The sequence below is a fragment of the Ursus arctos genome, unplaced genomic scaffold (genome assembly GCF_023065955.2).
Source record: "Ursus arctos isolate Adak ecotype North America unplaced genomic scaffold, UrsArc2.0 scaffold_11, whole genome shotgun sequence".
NCBI lineage: Eukaryota > Metazoa > Chordata > Mammalia > Carnivora > Ursidae > Ursus > Ursus arctos.
In genome coordinates, this window is record NW_026622775.1 from 51,804,352 (window position 1) to 51,819,090 (window position 14,739).

Consider the following 14,739-nt stretch of genomic DNA (forward strand, 5'->3'; position numbering starts at 1 on the left):
ACTTTAAAGTAAATCATTATAAGTAGGCATGTAATTACTATGGTTTTAGGAAGATTTAACCAGGAACAAAAACACAAGAGAATGAAATTTGAAATTTCAGCAGCTTTTGACCAACATAGAATGAACAGATATCCACCATAACTCAGCTCTTCTAGACCTTCCTTATACCCTGAGTTTTAAAGAGAAAGCCTTCTTTTTGAAAATAGACTGAAATGAAAAATTATGGAGAGAAAAAGTACAAGTTAGAACAAGAGATATGAAAAAAACAAATAGAGAATCTAGAAATAGTAAGGATTTCCGGTAATGTAAATCCATTTAAAAAAAATTACTGGAGAAATAGTGACTTGAATCTTGTTCCTTAAGGATTAGAGTAAAAATAAGATTTCCAAAAGAGTGTGTGCCTTTTAGTGAGAGGGGAGTGAAAAAATTTCTGTGATACTGAGACCCAGTGGAGTTATCTATCTGGCAAGGTACTATTTAATCTAATGCATTAGCCAAGCTTCCGATGTTCAGAATTTTCCCTGAAATTAGTATCAGTTAAAATCTTGGATGTATTGGCAACTGGCAGCCGAGCTTCCCCTGCCTGGGTTCCCCACAGCTACAGCAAATTGGCAGTAAGACTCCCTTAGCAGCTGCTAATGGGCTGATAGTACCACACAGCATGATTCCACTTATGTAAAACAAACAAATACAAACACATGTGTTTCCATATGTACCACATACGTATGTAACTGCATAGAAAAATGTTTCAAAGGACATTCATAAAATGGTTAATGTGTGTTACCTCTGGGAAGGAGACTGGGGGGGAGGTCAATGGGAAGTTTCACTTGATGGTCTGAATTTTTACTATAAGAATGTAATCATGTGTTATTTGCCTAATAAAAAATTAACGATTAAGAAGTTAACCAGTAACAACACAGGGATGTCAACCTATGCATAGAACAATGTGGAGAACATGCAAGAGAGTTTACATCTTGTAACAGAGTGGTCGCCACAGAAAGTTGCATTACTTGTTTCTTCAGGGTACAATAACTGTGAGTGAATGTATCTTTTTACCAAGTGGCCTTGTCCTGGCTTATCTACAACTTCCTGCTGGACATTTCACTTGGATATCTTGCTCTTACTGCAAACTCGGTAGGCCTAAAGCCATACCCGTTATCATTTACCCCACGTGATTTTCTTCTTCTTTTTTTTCAATCAATTCTATCACCATATTTTTTTTATCAATATCTATCACCATATTCAAAACCCCAGAATATTTGACAACTTCATCTTCCTTTGCCTCCATGTCAAATTAGTCAACAAATCACACTTATTCCATCTTTTCCATTTGGCCTTTCCTTTTCATTAACAGCACACTACTCTACTTCAAGTTTTATCATCTCACACATGAACTCTTATGATTAGATAGTTTCCCAACTGATCTTCTTGCTTCTAGTCTCTTCCAACTGTTTTTAATTTTGCACGTCAATGTCAGATTAAAATTCTTACAGGAGAGTTTGTACTCTACTACTTCGCCAAACATACACACACACACACACACACAGAGAGAGAGAGAGAGAGAGAGAGAGAGAGAGAGGGAGAGATGGACAGACATGATCCTCTAATACTTTTCTACTTACTTCATGTAAAGCCTAAAGTCTATTCAAGGATCTCTAGAATCTGACCTTCACATTAACATCTCAGCTTTATTTCTTATTACCCCAGTCTTCGAATTATTTGTTGCCTAAAACCCCCCATTCCTGTCCAGGAACATATTCTCTTTTCCTACTATGTGCCCTTCTTTTTCTTAAGTGCTCAAGTAAGTACTCACCTTATTTGTGAAGACCTTGTTGTCTGGTACTTTTGTTTAATTAATTTGATCTAACATACTGGATTTATTTCTTGTGTCTGAAGTTAATTACAAGTTTCTTAAAGGCAGAATTCTTGCCTTAAGCTTTCTTTTTTTTTTTTTTTTTAAGATTTTACTTATTTATTTGTCAGAGAGAGAGAGAGAGCACAAGCAGGGGGAGCAGCAGAGGGAGAGGGAGAAGTGGACTCCCTGCTGAGCAGGGAGCCCAATGTGGGCCTTGACCCTGCGATTATGACCTGAGCCGAAGGCAGACGCTTAACCGACTGAGCCAGCCAGGCATCCCGCCTTAAGCTTTTTATTATTTCTTTTTTTTTTTTAAAAGATTTTATTTATTTATTTGACACACAGAGAGAGAGCCAGCGAGAGAGGGAACACAAGCAGGGGGAATGAGAGAGGAAGAAGCAGGATCCCAGCAGAAGAGCCCGACGTGGGGCTCGATCCCAGAACTCCGGGATTACGCCCGGAGCCGAAGGCAGACGCTTAATGACTGAGCCACCCAGGTGCCCCAAGCTTTTTATTATTTCTACCACTCCCCCCATTCCAACTCCCAACCTATTACAGTATATTCGTCAATAAATCATTCAATAAATGTTGGCTGGTTAACTTACTGGAATCAAAGTGAGTCTCTCTGTGCCTTCCTTCTTTCTGAGGAACATCGATTTTATGCTTCCAAAAGTAAAAAAGAACAATTGATATACAAATGTTGTATACAGGTGCTAAAATGCACATTGCATGAATCTGAGTTAGAATATACATTCCCGGAGGTAAATGTTTTGGTTGGTGAATATAGTAAATCGTGCCAATTTGTTCATTCAATAGTATGTGTTGCATGCATACTACGTACCAGAACTTCTCCAAGCCTGCATACAGCAGGGGCCAAACAGACTAAAATCTATGCCTTCACTGAGCTTACATTCCAAGGGAGAAGACAAACAACAAATGAAATCAACCTGTAAAACACCTAGTTTGTTAAATGTGATTTATAAATAAGTGCTTTGGGGAAAAATAAATCACAAAAGGAGTTTAGAGAGTGTTGAGAGTACAACAGCACTTACAATAGGGTGGGCAGTGTTTTCCCTATCTGGCATTAAAAAACTGATATGATACCTAAGTAGAATACAATTCACATTTGCTTGAATCAGTTTGCCTCAGAAAGTATGACTAGGACTATTTTTCTTATGATTTCATTTTAGTTGGCTTTTAACAAAGACTTCAAAATGGCAGCTTAGGTTCATTTTTAGTTCAGTGAAGAATAGTTCTCATACATATGCAGCCTGGATTCAATTCTATTTCTTGGGTTGGATTATTACCAAGATCTTAACAAGGAAAATGAAGAAATATGGATGCCTGAGGAATTGACTAACCACTTATATCGTGCATTAAACATGCTTCTCTGCATTCAGAAACTGACTAGAACCAGATTAAGAACTAGAAAGGATTTCTTGGCAAAGGATTCTTACTTGCAAAAATAATTCTTAGACTTGGGCTGAGCTCAAATTTTAGGATTTATGTGGAAATTCAAGACTTATCTTTCATATTACCATGTGAACAATTTGAATAAATAATACAAACTCCCAGAGGTTTTGGTCTCAAAAAAGTCTAGAGTTAAAAAATATTCTTCATCTCTTCTGTCAGCATTGTCCTTTATTTAAGTAAAGCATTCCTTTCACAGTGTTATACAGTCCATTAATGAAAAAAACACGCTTCAACATTGCACTTTGTTGTCAAAAATGTTGTGATTAAAATAATATAGAAGGCATTGGAATGCATTCTAGGAGAGAGGAAAGTAGGGAGTAGGGTATAAAATATTATTTAGCTAAAATAATACCAATATGAAGTTACCCCATTACATTAAAGCTATTGTATTAAAGTGTAATCCACTAATCGATCATTCTGTTCCCTCATATTAGATAATTTTTATTAGGGATGAAGGAAGGACATTGGAGATGAGTAGCTGGGGAGGGTCAGAGGTGATAGATGTATTGATGCCAAGAGGAAAAAAGGGAACAGAATGGGGAAAATGAGAATGCCAACAACAAACTTATTTCACAGTTTGGTTTAGGGTCCACGCTCTTAACAATCAGCTGTGATGGACAAACAGAGGCTGTGGAGAGAAGTGCGTGTGTGTGCGCACGTGGCTGCACGCCTAACTTGAGATGAATGACAACATGCTGATAATGCTTCCTGTAATTTGTCAAGAATTTTTACTTGCTCTTTCTTCCCCTCAGCATTGCTGACTGTGTAGAAAGATGTTTAGTCTTAGATAATTCTCTAATGAGGTATTACATCACTAGACTACATAAATAGATACCATGTAACTCTATACAAGTAAAAATAGATTAAGTAGATTTCCTTTTCTTAAAAAAAAGCACAGAGAAACTGCTTACCTGATATACAGTAGCGTGAAGTCTATTTTTGGATACTTCCTGTACCAATTCCAACAGATTTCCAATTAAACTTTGCAGCAAACAATTTGCTTTCATTTATCCAGGAGCCTCCCATACAGGTTAATGGGCAGGTGTGCTGTGCTGAAAGTAGGGTTGGTATCTTAAAGACTATGAAAACAAGGAAGCATTTGCAGAGTAAACTGGAATCATAAAAATGAAGGATTCCTTCAATTAAAGATTTTCTATTGGTCTGGAGCAGAAGACTCACACCACCCCATTTAACATCACAAAGCATGTAATAAATACCTTTAATGTATCGACAAGTACATTTGCTAAATAGCAAAATCTTGCAAAGATATTTTGAAATGCCTCATAATATATTATGTACACTAAGCTGCTTCCAAATCAGAAGAATAAAAGCAAAACCCCTAATTTAAAGTTAGAAAAACAACTCAAGTAATGCATTTTAAACTACCTCTTTAGGATAGAAAATAAGACTTTTTAGAAAGTCTCCATCTTCTTTAAAAGTGTATTTTTCAATAAGTGATGCTTTTCGTACATGCTATATTTACACTGAAAAGAATTACAAAAACAGGATGTTACAGCTTTATACTCTTTAGTGAAATTAGGTCTTTTCTTTACATGAACAATTCTCAGTTCCCAGATTCTTGCCCTGTAATGTGTTCATGCCTGCCATGTCATGTCATTAGTCTACTGCCACATCTGATTTCAACTCAATCAAGTAATTTTTGTCACCAGCTACTGTCATGGATGTGTTCCTCTGTGTGGTTCCATTTTCTTTACAAGTGATATATTCCAGTTACTCACATTAGCTTCAGGTTGTGGTTACTAATATGGCTAAAGACTTGTTTGATTTCAACAGTAAAACAAATGGACTTTTGTGTCATCCCTCTGTAGGGAGTGAAGAACTCATCTAAAGAGTGATCAGGAGATGAGTGGAGCTAATAACCCAAGCCGGGACAGCTCAGACACCTCTGCATGTCCAGTCAGCTCCATACCAAGGGAAATGGAAATGAGAAGTCCTTGGTGGCCTTGGGTAGCTCCTCCTAATGCTTTGTGTCCTTTAATTGAGAAAATGGTGAAACTGACATACAAAGAAAGATGTATTAAAAGTTTTTTCCCCCACAAATGGACTTGTGTTCATCCTGTCAAGCATTTTTGTTTACTTTTCTTGTGAATGGTAAGGCAGGGTTAGGTCTTGAGGTTGCATCTGGCCAAGGGCCAGCTTTGTGAAGTTACTTGACCCACGCAAAGATGAAAATGGAAACTGGCCTCATAAATTGCTACTGATCTTAGGCAGGTCCGCTTATGTCTGAAAGCCAAGGGTTCCATCACTGTCTTTTCGGAAAACAACAAAAGCTCAGGGTAGATTAATTAACATTTTCAAATTGCTTCAAGATTCTTAGATGAGATGTTGAGTTGTGTGTTTAGTTCTTCCCTTCTTTGCAAGGAACGGGTTGCAGGGCAAAGATTTGGATTAGAAACATTAACTGCCTTCAAATGTACTTGGTGGCCACCAGGCTAGGACACTAGAGCTTGTGGACTGACATTTGACTCTCAGTGAGGTTGAGCTGTATGAGGGTAAAAAGGTAGTCTTTCCTAGACCATTTGTAAAGTCTACAAATTTAGAAATAGATATGAAAGAGAAAAGGTTTGGGGTAGATACTTAGCATTCTAGATGACCTGGATCCCTTGAGGAGCAGAGAATTACAACAGATAAAATTAATCCAGGGGAGGATGTGAAAAGGCTATGGTGTGGAGTTTTGTGCCTACTTGTCAGACTGACACATCCTCATTTGGGTGGGAATATACACAAGCAATAGAACACCTTTTTTTCTTTTTTTTTAAAGATTTTATTTATTTATTTGACAGAGATAGAGACAGCCAGGGAGAGAGGGAACACAAGCAGGGGGAGTGGGAGAGGAAGAAGCAGGCTCACAGCAGAGGAGCCTGATGTGGGGCTCGATCCCACAACACCGGGATCATGCCCTGAGCTGAAGGCAGGCACTTAACCGCTGTGCCACCCAGGCGCCCCACTTTTTTGTTTTTTTTCTTGAAAGAGTTCCTGAAATGGCTGATCAAACAGCTCTGCTCACTCCCTTGCATGCAGAAGAAAGAAGTCAGGCCAAAGTTTTGATCAAACCTAAGTTGGTGTGTATCTCTTGGGTCTAGCACTTAATCTCAATTCCTAGTTCGGTCAGGTATGACTGACAGTCATGCAAATGTGTAGAAATAATAATAGCAATGACTATTTATTAAGTGCTTCCCTTATACACTTAGTGTCATACGCTCTACATAGATTATTTCATTTAATTCTTACAATCACCTGATGAAGTAGGAAGTTTTCTTTGGAATCTGAAAAAAAACATCAATATCTCATTATGTATGTCCTATTCATGGTGGATCAATAATGCTACTGCATTATGGAGAGGTTAGCCCATGCTAAGGCATACTAAAATATTGCCTTTTTCTGGAACACTTCACTAGGCCACCAAGGCACTTCTGGTCCTCCTCCTACCTCACCCACTGCTCCTTCTCTGTCTCCTTCATTGAATTCTCTTCATCTTACTATTTTAATGTTGGAGTGCCCCAGGGCTCATTCCCTGGTCCTCTTCCATAGCCACATTACGTAGCTGATCTCAGCCAGTTCCATGACTTTAAATAACATCTGTATGCTGACAAACTCCCCAGGTATGCCCACTTCAGATACATTTATCTCGTTGTCTACACCTATCTTCATATGGATGCTTAATAGCTACCTCAAACTTAATCATGTCTAAATCAGAGTTTACAAATACTTTCCTCCCCTGACCAAATCTGTTTCTTTCTATCTCCCCAATCTCAGTAAATGTTAAGTCCATTCTCCCAAGAGCCCAGATCAAAACCCTGGGGATCAACTTTGACTCTATTCTTTTTTTAATACTCATATCTAACCTATCAGCAATCCCTGTGTGCTTTATCTTCTAAACAGAATCATAATTTGACCACTTCTCTCCATCATTTTGACATTAGTCCACGCCATCCTTATTTTTCATTTCAGCTAGGCTAATCTTGTTTGTGCTCTTACTTCCCTACATATACTGCTCATAAGGCAACCAGTCATCTTTTGAAAAAAATAACTTTTTTATTATGGGCCTTTAAAAACATACACATAAATGATGTCCATCCTCATGCATCCATCACTCAGTATCAAAAATTAACATTTTGCCCATCTTTTTTCTTCAATTCCCTACCCTCTTTGTGTGTGTGTGTGTGTGTGTGTGTGTGTGTGTGTGTAGTATTCTAAAACAAATACCAGCAAAGGCATCCTTTTAATTACCAGATTAATCTGCTCACAACTTTACAGTTGCTGCTCTTCTTGGTAAAAGCCAAACCTTTAATAATGTCCTACAAGGCCTCTGTGATCTATCAATACTTCCCACACAACACCTCCTCCGACTGTCTCCTGTCCTCACTCTGCTTCAGCTACAGCAGAGGTTCTCAAACGTTGGCGCGTCAGCATCATCTGGAAGCCTTGTTACAGCAGACTCCTAGGCTCCACCCCCAGAGTTTCTGGTTCAGTAGATCTGAAGTGGGCCTCCTGAATTCGCATTTCTAACCAACTGCCAGATGCTACTCTTGTCCAGCGGGCATATTTGGACAACCACCTGCTACATTGTTCTCCTTCCTGTTCCTCAACAAGCCAGGCACGATTTTGCATAGGAGTCTCTGGCGTACTCTTCCCTTGTTCTGAGCACTCTTTGCTTTCCTCAAGATTCATTTTATTCCATCTCTGTTGAAATGATATCATTTGAGGGGCCTTCTCTGGCTACTCCTAAAATAGCATTCCATTTCCTCACTCTGATTTTCTTCGCAGCACGCATCCTTCGTTTGTTTCTTAGCCCGTCTAGATTGACAGCTCCATGAGAAAGAGACCTGGTTTTGCTCTCCTATCGTATCCGCACCAAAACCTTGTCTGGTAGGTGCTCACGTCACTTGTCCAACGAATGGATCATACACTGAGAAAGGAGGCCCAGGTCCTTGCTTGGGACGCTGGACAGGCAAATTCATTTCTTCTTGCCTCAGTTTCACCATTTGCGAAGGAAGTGGTTGGTTAATGCCTATCCTTCCCATCTCCGTGGGCATGAGCTCAAATCAAAAGAGAATCATGTGAACATGCCTGCGAAGCAGAGCAGTAAGTGAATAGCGCGCATTAATATGCTGTGTTTTCAGGTGCCCTTTCCCCGCACAGACAACACCCCCTTCCATTTTCTAGCTCCCCACACCTCCGCCCGCCCGGGTGACCCACAACCCCAGCTGCGGGCGGCCGCCGCCCCCGTCCCGCCCCGCGGGCCCGCGTCTGGGCACGCCCGCCCCGCTCCCGGCTGGCGCCCGCCCGCCTCCACCAGCAGCAGCAACAGCAGCAGCGCCAGTAGCAGTAGCAGTAGCAGCAGCAGCAGCAGCACCCTCCGCAGCGGCAGCACCCTCAGCAGCAGCAACAGCAGGAGCAGGAGGAAGGGGAGGCGCCGAGGGAGGGGTCCTCTGCCGCCGCGGGAGGCCGCATCGCCGTCCCGTCACGGCGTCGGCGCGGCCGGGGCCGAACCCGGAAGTGGCCGAGCCCGCGCGCCCGCCCGTCCCGCCGCCGCCGCCACCGCCCCGCACTCCGGCGAGCGCGGGAGCCGCGCAGGCAGACGGAGCGCGCCCGGCCGAGCGGGCCATGGCCGCGGGGGCCGCCGCCGCAGGTGGTGGCGCGCGGTGAGGCGAGCGCGGCGCCCCCTCTGGGGCGGATGGAACGCGGCTCGGCGGGCGGGCAGTGCCGGCGTCCGCGGCTGGAATGGTGCTGGCGGCGGCGGTCGGTGCCTGCGTTCTGAAGCCCGAGAGGAGCCACAATGGAGACGCCGCCGCTGCCTCCCGCGTGAGTGAGCGGGCGGGCGGGCGGGCTGGCTGTGCCGCTGCGGATAAGCGCGCCGCTGCGGCGCGTGTCGCCGGCTGTGGGTGCTGTTCGGGGACGGCCGCCCGGTGCCCGCCGGCGGCTTCCGCCGGGAGTCGCCGGCGGGGAGCGGACGCCGGGGGCGGCGGGAGGTGGGAGCTGCGGGAGGTGGGAGCTGCGGGGCGTGACGAGGCGCGGTTCCCGCAGTCCTGAGGCGAATGCGGACGGAAACTCAGCCTGGTCAGGCAGTGACTTAAAACCCTGTCCAGGATTTCCAGGGAAGGGTCTTCCCGATCCCAGGCGAATAGAAGATTCGGGATGGGGCTGGGCATGAGGACTGTGCCCGTCCTGTGTACGCCTCCCTGGAATGCATGGGCTGCTGGTGCCCAGCTTGCCACCCCCTTTCTGGGGGATGGAGATGTGCTGCACGGGAGTCCGTTGAAAAAAGGAAACTGGAAAGTACCAGACAACCGGTGTCTAAATCAATTGATCTTAGGTTGCTTGCTTCTCTGAATTTAGCAAAATTAATATCTGAGGAGCTTTTACATCACTCTAAATGAGCCACGGCTCTTCAGGGCATGTGACCTCTTTTACCTGGCACTGCAGAAAATTGTATCCAGAAACCAGAGCATCTTCTGTTTCCTTGGTACCCTGGGCGAATTAGTAGTGTAGCGGGCACAGGTGTCTTTTCCTCAGTACCCAGATACATCCGAGATTCCTGCAACGAAACTACTTTCCAGAAATAATAACAGCTGAGCAATTATTGTGGAAGATGCTGAAAGATTTGCATCATTCAATACAATATTATTTTTTTTGAAAGTATTTGGTAAAAGTGAACTGTAAATCTCCAGGAGTTTTGAAAATTTCAATTTTGATTTGCCTTCCTTAGGTTAGCCTTTATGAAGGAACAAGAGCTCTTTGAATCTGACTTTTCAAACCGCAAGCAAACCTCATTCTGAGAACGGTGTACCTTTTCATGAGAGCTTATTCATGGAGCCTTATCGTTTTTCACTTAGATTTGGCCAGCTTCACTCCATGGCAGTTGTACCGCACCAGCCTCTTGTGGTTATTTGGCAGAATTCCAGCCAAAATATGGATATTTGGCTTGGGCTGAATAATTTTTTGATGTCGAGTCCTTTTAGGAGAGCTAATAGGATCCTGGAACTACGATTTCTAAAAGCGCCGTACAGAATTTTTAGCTTGAGTAGAGCAGGTCATGGGGATCTAAGGAGTAGATGGTAAGACTGATGAATTGACCCTCCTGGGCTGGTAGAAGCAAGGGCTCAGTTGCTTCCTGATCGCTGTGGCTTCGAGGGCTTTGTTTTCTGGTCATGTTCTTCAGTAGCTTTGGGAAAGCTCCTGAACCCTAGGAAACATTATGGTGGATTGTTAGCATCAGCAGCGTGAATACAGCACCAGCACATGGGTTCTGTCCAGGCTCAGAGGCAGTTAAGGCAGGAAATGTTACCTGTATATAGACAGCACATATTATATAGAATATACCATGTAGGCATGTTATCTGTAGTAAATCTGCCCCCTTTATATCTCTTCTGCAGGCCCATTTTACTTTTGGAGCAGAGGGAACTAAAGGAAAGAACAGGGGCTCTTAGAATGCAGGTGAAAAAAGGGTGTGGACAATAAGCAGGCTCTGGAGGGAGGGAGTAGAGACATAGAAAATGATTTATATAGACGTAATTGAAAATGAAATAGATGTGTGCGTGCAAATATTGATAAACTGAATCTAGGACAGATCACTTAACCATAATTTCGGTATCTAGCACAATTCTTTGGTAGTGAGACTCCATCAGTAATGCTGAAACAATGGCAGGCTGAGATGTAATGGAAAGCTAGGAATGCCAGCAGGGATGAAAGAATTGTTAAAACTACTTTTAATCATGGGTGGCTAAAGTTGGTGAGACTTCTTCATTGTTCATGTTCATTTAATAATAAATACAAATAGGGTTTATTTTCATTTGGTCTTTGTAGGATTAACCCTCAGTTCAGAGTTTGTTAGAATCAGAAATAGTTTTCCTTCCTATCCCTTGTCCTATTTGCCTTCACTCCCATTAGCTTACTTTTTCCTTCCACACTAAATCATGGGGTGCTGTGTTTGAGAGAATTTCAAGGCAGTGTCTTTGGAAGGAGCTTTATTGAGCCTCACTGGGCTAGAGCTTGGTAGATGGAAGCAGTGGAAGTTATAGGGAGGGCTCAGCCTTTCACAAGTTTAGATCTTTAGCCTGAGCTTTAAGGCAAGGCAGGATATTTGATGTGGGCTTAATATGCCTTGGGTGATGTGGTTGGAAGCAGGGACTCATCCTCTTTGAGTGAGTGTCTGTTTGTTAACTCATTAATTCTGCAGATATTTGAATGCCTATCTCTGCCTGGCACTGTGTAGGAGCTTATGCTCGTGCTTCTTTCCTAACAGCCAGTTTCACATTGTTTTCAAATTCCACCTTGCTGCCTTTGGCCTGTTAGCACGTTGTCTTGGAGGGGTAGAGGTTCCCTAGTTCCTTTGGGATAGGCTTGTTGAAATCAGGTTTTGATCTCTTGTACTCTTTCCACTCTTTGCCTTCAAGTTCTCCTCATCCTTTTTGATTCTCATGTTGTCATTGGGCTTTATATCTCTGCTTATTGTTTTTTGCATTCTATATGTGGCATTTAGATTCTCTTGCATTTTGGAGTCTGGGTGATAGGAGGATTATAGGACATATGCCTCTGATCGAACCTGAAGGTGTGTGACTTAAAACTAGATGTAGGGTAGTAAAGGAAATTCAGGTGGTAAACTGAGATGTGCAGCCCGGACCTTAGGAATGTTTCACACATTCTAGCTTTTATGGTTATTTTTGCAAAGGATTTTCATAATTATTAAGTTGAGGGAAGACCGCGGTATAGGATGGAGTGCATTCCTTTGACTGCCTATCACTGAACTGTTTCTTAGCCCTCGTTTTCTTACTGGCTCCTCCTTCACAAGTTGGCTTTCTCTCTACAAGCCTTACGTTTTTGCTTTTCCTTCACAAAACTAAGCAAACATGCCTCAGATACAACCATATCTTGGACCAGTGATTCCACATCACTGGAGACTCTTGGCATCGGAGTTGTTCAAGCGTAGGCAGACAAACATCTTGTTGACCATGTTGTAAGGGATTTAGACAGCAGGAGATGGGTTGAATTAGAATAAAGGTTTTCAGAATTTTGGATTGCACTGACCTGTGAAGTTAAAAAAACTGAGGTCCAACAAAGAATTGCTAAGTTTTTTGTTTTGCCTAGCAGAAAAAAAAATATCGATAAAATAATAATTATCAACTCTCATCATCTTTTGGTAAAAGAAAGGACATTTTGGTGTCCCTTTCCAAATAAAAAGGACATTATCTCAGACTAGAGAATAGTGTTTAAATTGAATTAATTTTATTTTTTGAAAACTTACTACATTTTCCTTATTTTTGTCACAGACCAGTAAAAAGTTCACTGAAGTCTGACATTTGTGATCCACTGGACCAGATGACCTTTAATGTTCTTTCTACTTTTAAGATTCAATTACTGTGAATTTGGAACCTTGACACAGTTTACCCCAATATTCATTGGTTTGTCTTTTATAGCACATTGGAATGTATTCTTGTTTTTGTTTCACTAGATGTGAATGTATAAATTGGGCATCTATCAGATCATAGGTGAATCTCCTCAGTGACAAAGATGTTTAAAATATTTAGGAGCAATAATGGCTGACAAGGTAATGTTGAGAGAAGACATGGATCAATGTGTGTTGAAGGAAGTGTTATATAAGGAAAATTCTGAGATGTATTTGGGAACTTGAGAAGTGGATTTTGGAAATAGGTAACATTTCTGCAGTAGTCTTAAAATTTTCTGATGCTGGGAAATGGCTCACCCCCTTCCCACTAAATAGCCCCAAACCTTGTTTCTAATCTGTACTTCCTAATGCACACAGTAGGCATTCAGTAAATATTAGTGAGTGTGCTTTCATGAAGGTGACTGTAAATTTACTCATCTGTGGCTGTTATGGAATTGCATCAGGAATGTTTATGAAAACAATTGAACTTCTTAAGATCAGAGGGAAGGTTCTTTCAAGGTGATACAGAGAATAAAAATTGCTTTTCAGATGCTCTTCTATAGAATTCTTCCAAATTCCAAGTGTATTTACTGTTTATGATAAGGGAGTTCAGGTTTTTCATTCATATTTATTGGGTGCTTACTATGACAAGGCTTTGGAGATACCTCAGAAAACAAAGTCCTTTTCCTCCTGGTTGAAACCCATAGTGAACAAATACATAACACAGTTACTGTAGTGCGTGGGTCAGTATATTTTATCTGTTATGTGCTTTACTGTTTTACATTTCAGACTATTGGCATTTGCTGAAGTGTTTTTTTGACCAGTTCTTTTCACTGATCCTGCCTTGAGAAATAAGCTCTTGCTTTCCATGACGCTACTTTTTTTTTTTGCTTTCCTTCTGTAGTTTTTAGGTTGCTAAATGTGATTTACTTTATCTAATTTAATCTTGTCAACACCCTTATGGTGTAGGTCTCTGTTGTCTTTTTTCAGATGGTAAGTTACTTTTCATCGGTTATCCGGTAGAGGAGAAGTTGGGACTCATTGATCACTTTTTTCCTGTTCTACATGGCTTCTCTTCCGCTACTGTTTGTTGGCCGTGGCAGCTCCTCACAAATGCAGGTCTTGGCCAGTTCTTTTTAATCAACTATTAATCACTAAGTTGTGGCTACATCTATGTCTTAAGTCTGGGCTCTAGATCTGTGCTTCGTCTTGCATTTTCAGCTTCTTACAGAGCATCTCAGCTTATGTCTCAGATTCAGCATGCCTAAAATTGAGTTCTCAGATTGACTTCCCTTTATAACATCTGCACTTACTCAGTGGAATAATCATTCTTCTGGTCCCAGATACCCAAAGCCTTGGAATGGTCTCTGATTTCTCTCTCTCATCATCTTCCACATCTTATCAGCTTACAGGAACTGCAGAGTCCTGGTTTCAAGTGTTCATTCTGACTACTTCCATTCTGATGAACAGATTTTATCCTTTGATACCTGCATTTTTCCCTCCTACCTTTTATCCTATTAACCTCTATGTATTCTTTCCTCACCTTTCAGTCCACCTACTGTTTTGACCCCAACAACATCTTAGAGTCACATCAAATAACTTACCAAACCAGTTACCTCAACCAGATGATCAGAACTCTATCATTTTGGCCTAATCTTATAGTATGTTCAAAATTATTATTTGCTTTTGACCTCCTAGAGTAAACTCTGCCTTATCACAAGGCAGGAGTCTCCAGCCTTTTCCTATCCCGTCCCCGGTTAAAACAACTTGGAATTCTTCCAAGGCCCACTTGGAACCCTGTCTTCCTTCACAGAGTCTTCCCTATTTACTCCAATTCATTCCAGCTGCTGTTTGCATTCTTACAGTATCAGTAACCCATTATCTTGCGCTTGTGTACTGACTTGTGCCATTCCCTAGAGGTTTCAGATGTGCCTCCCCACTTAGAGGGTAACTGGAGAAGTTTCCTGCCTTCAACCTCCCGTATATCTCTCACTCTGCGTAATGT

At 41.9% G+C, this 14,739-nt stretch overlaps 1 protein-coding gene across 2 annotated transcripts in view; it reads left to right on the forward strand.

Moving 5' to 3' along the window:
• The first annotated feature begins 9,041 nt into the window (after positions 1-9,041).
• Positions 9,042-14,739, forward strand: part of KLHL2 (kelch like family member 2) — a 96,455-nt gene continuing 90,757 nt past the window's right edge. For both annotated transcript variants that reach the window (XM_026499597.4, XM_057310162.1), the window contains exon 1: positions 9,042-9,154. In XM_026499597.4, the coding sequence (XP_026355382.1) occupies positions 9,129-9,154 (26 nt within the window). In that variant the 5' untranslated portion in view covers positions 9,042-9,128. The remainder of the gene's footprint in view (positions 9,155-14,739) is intronic.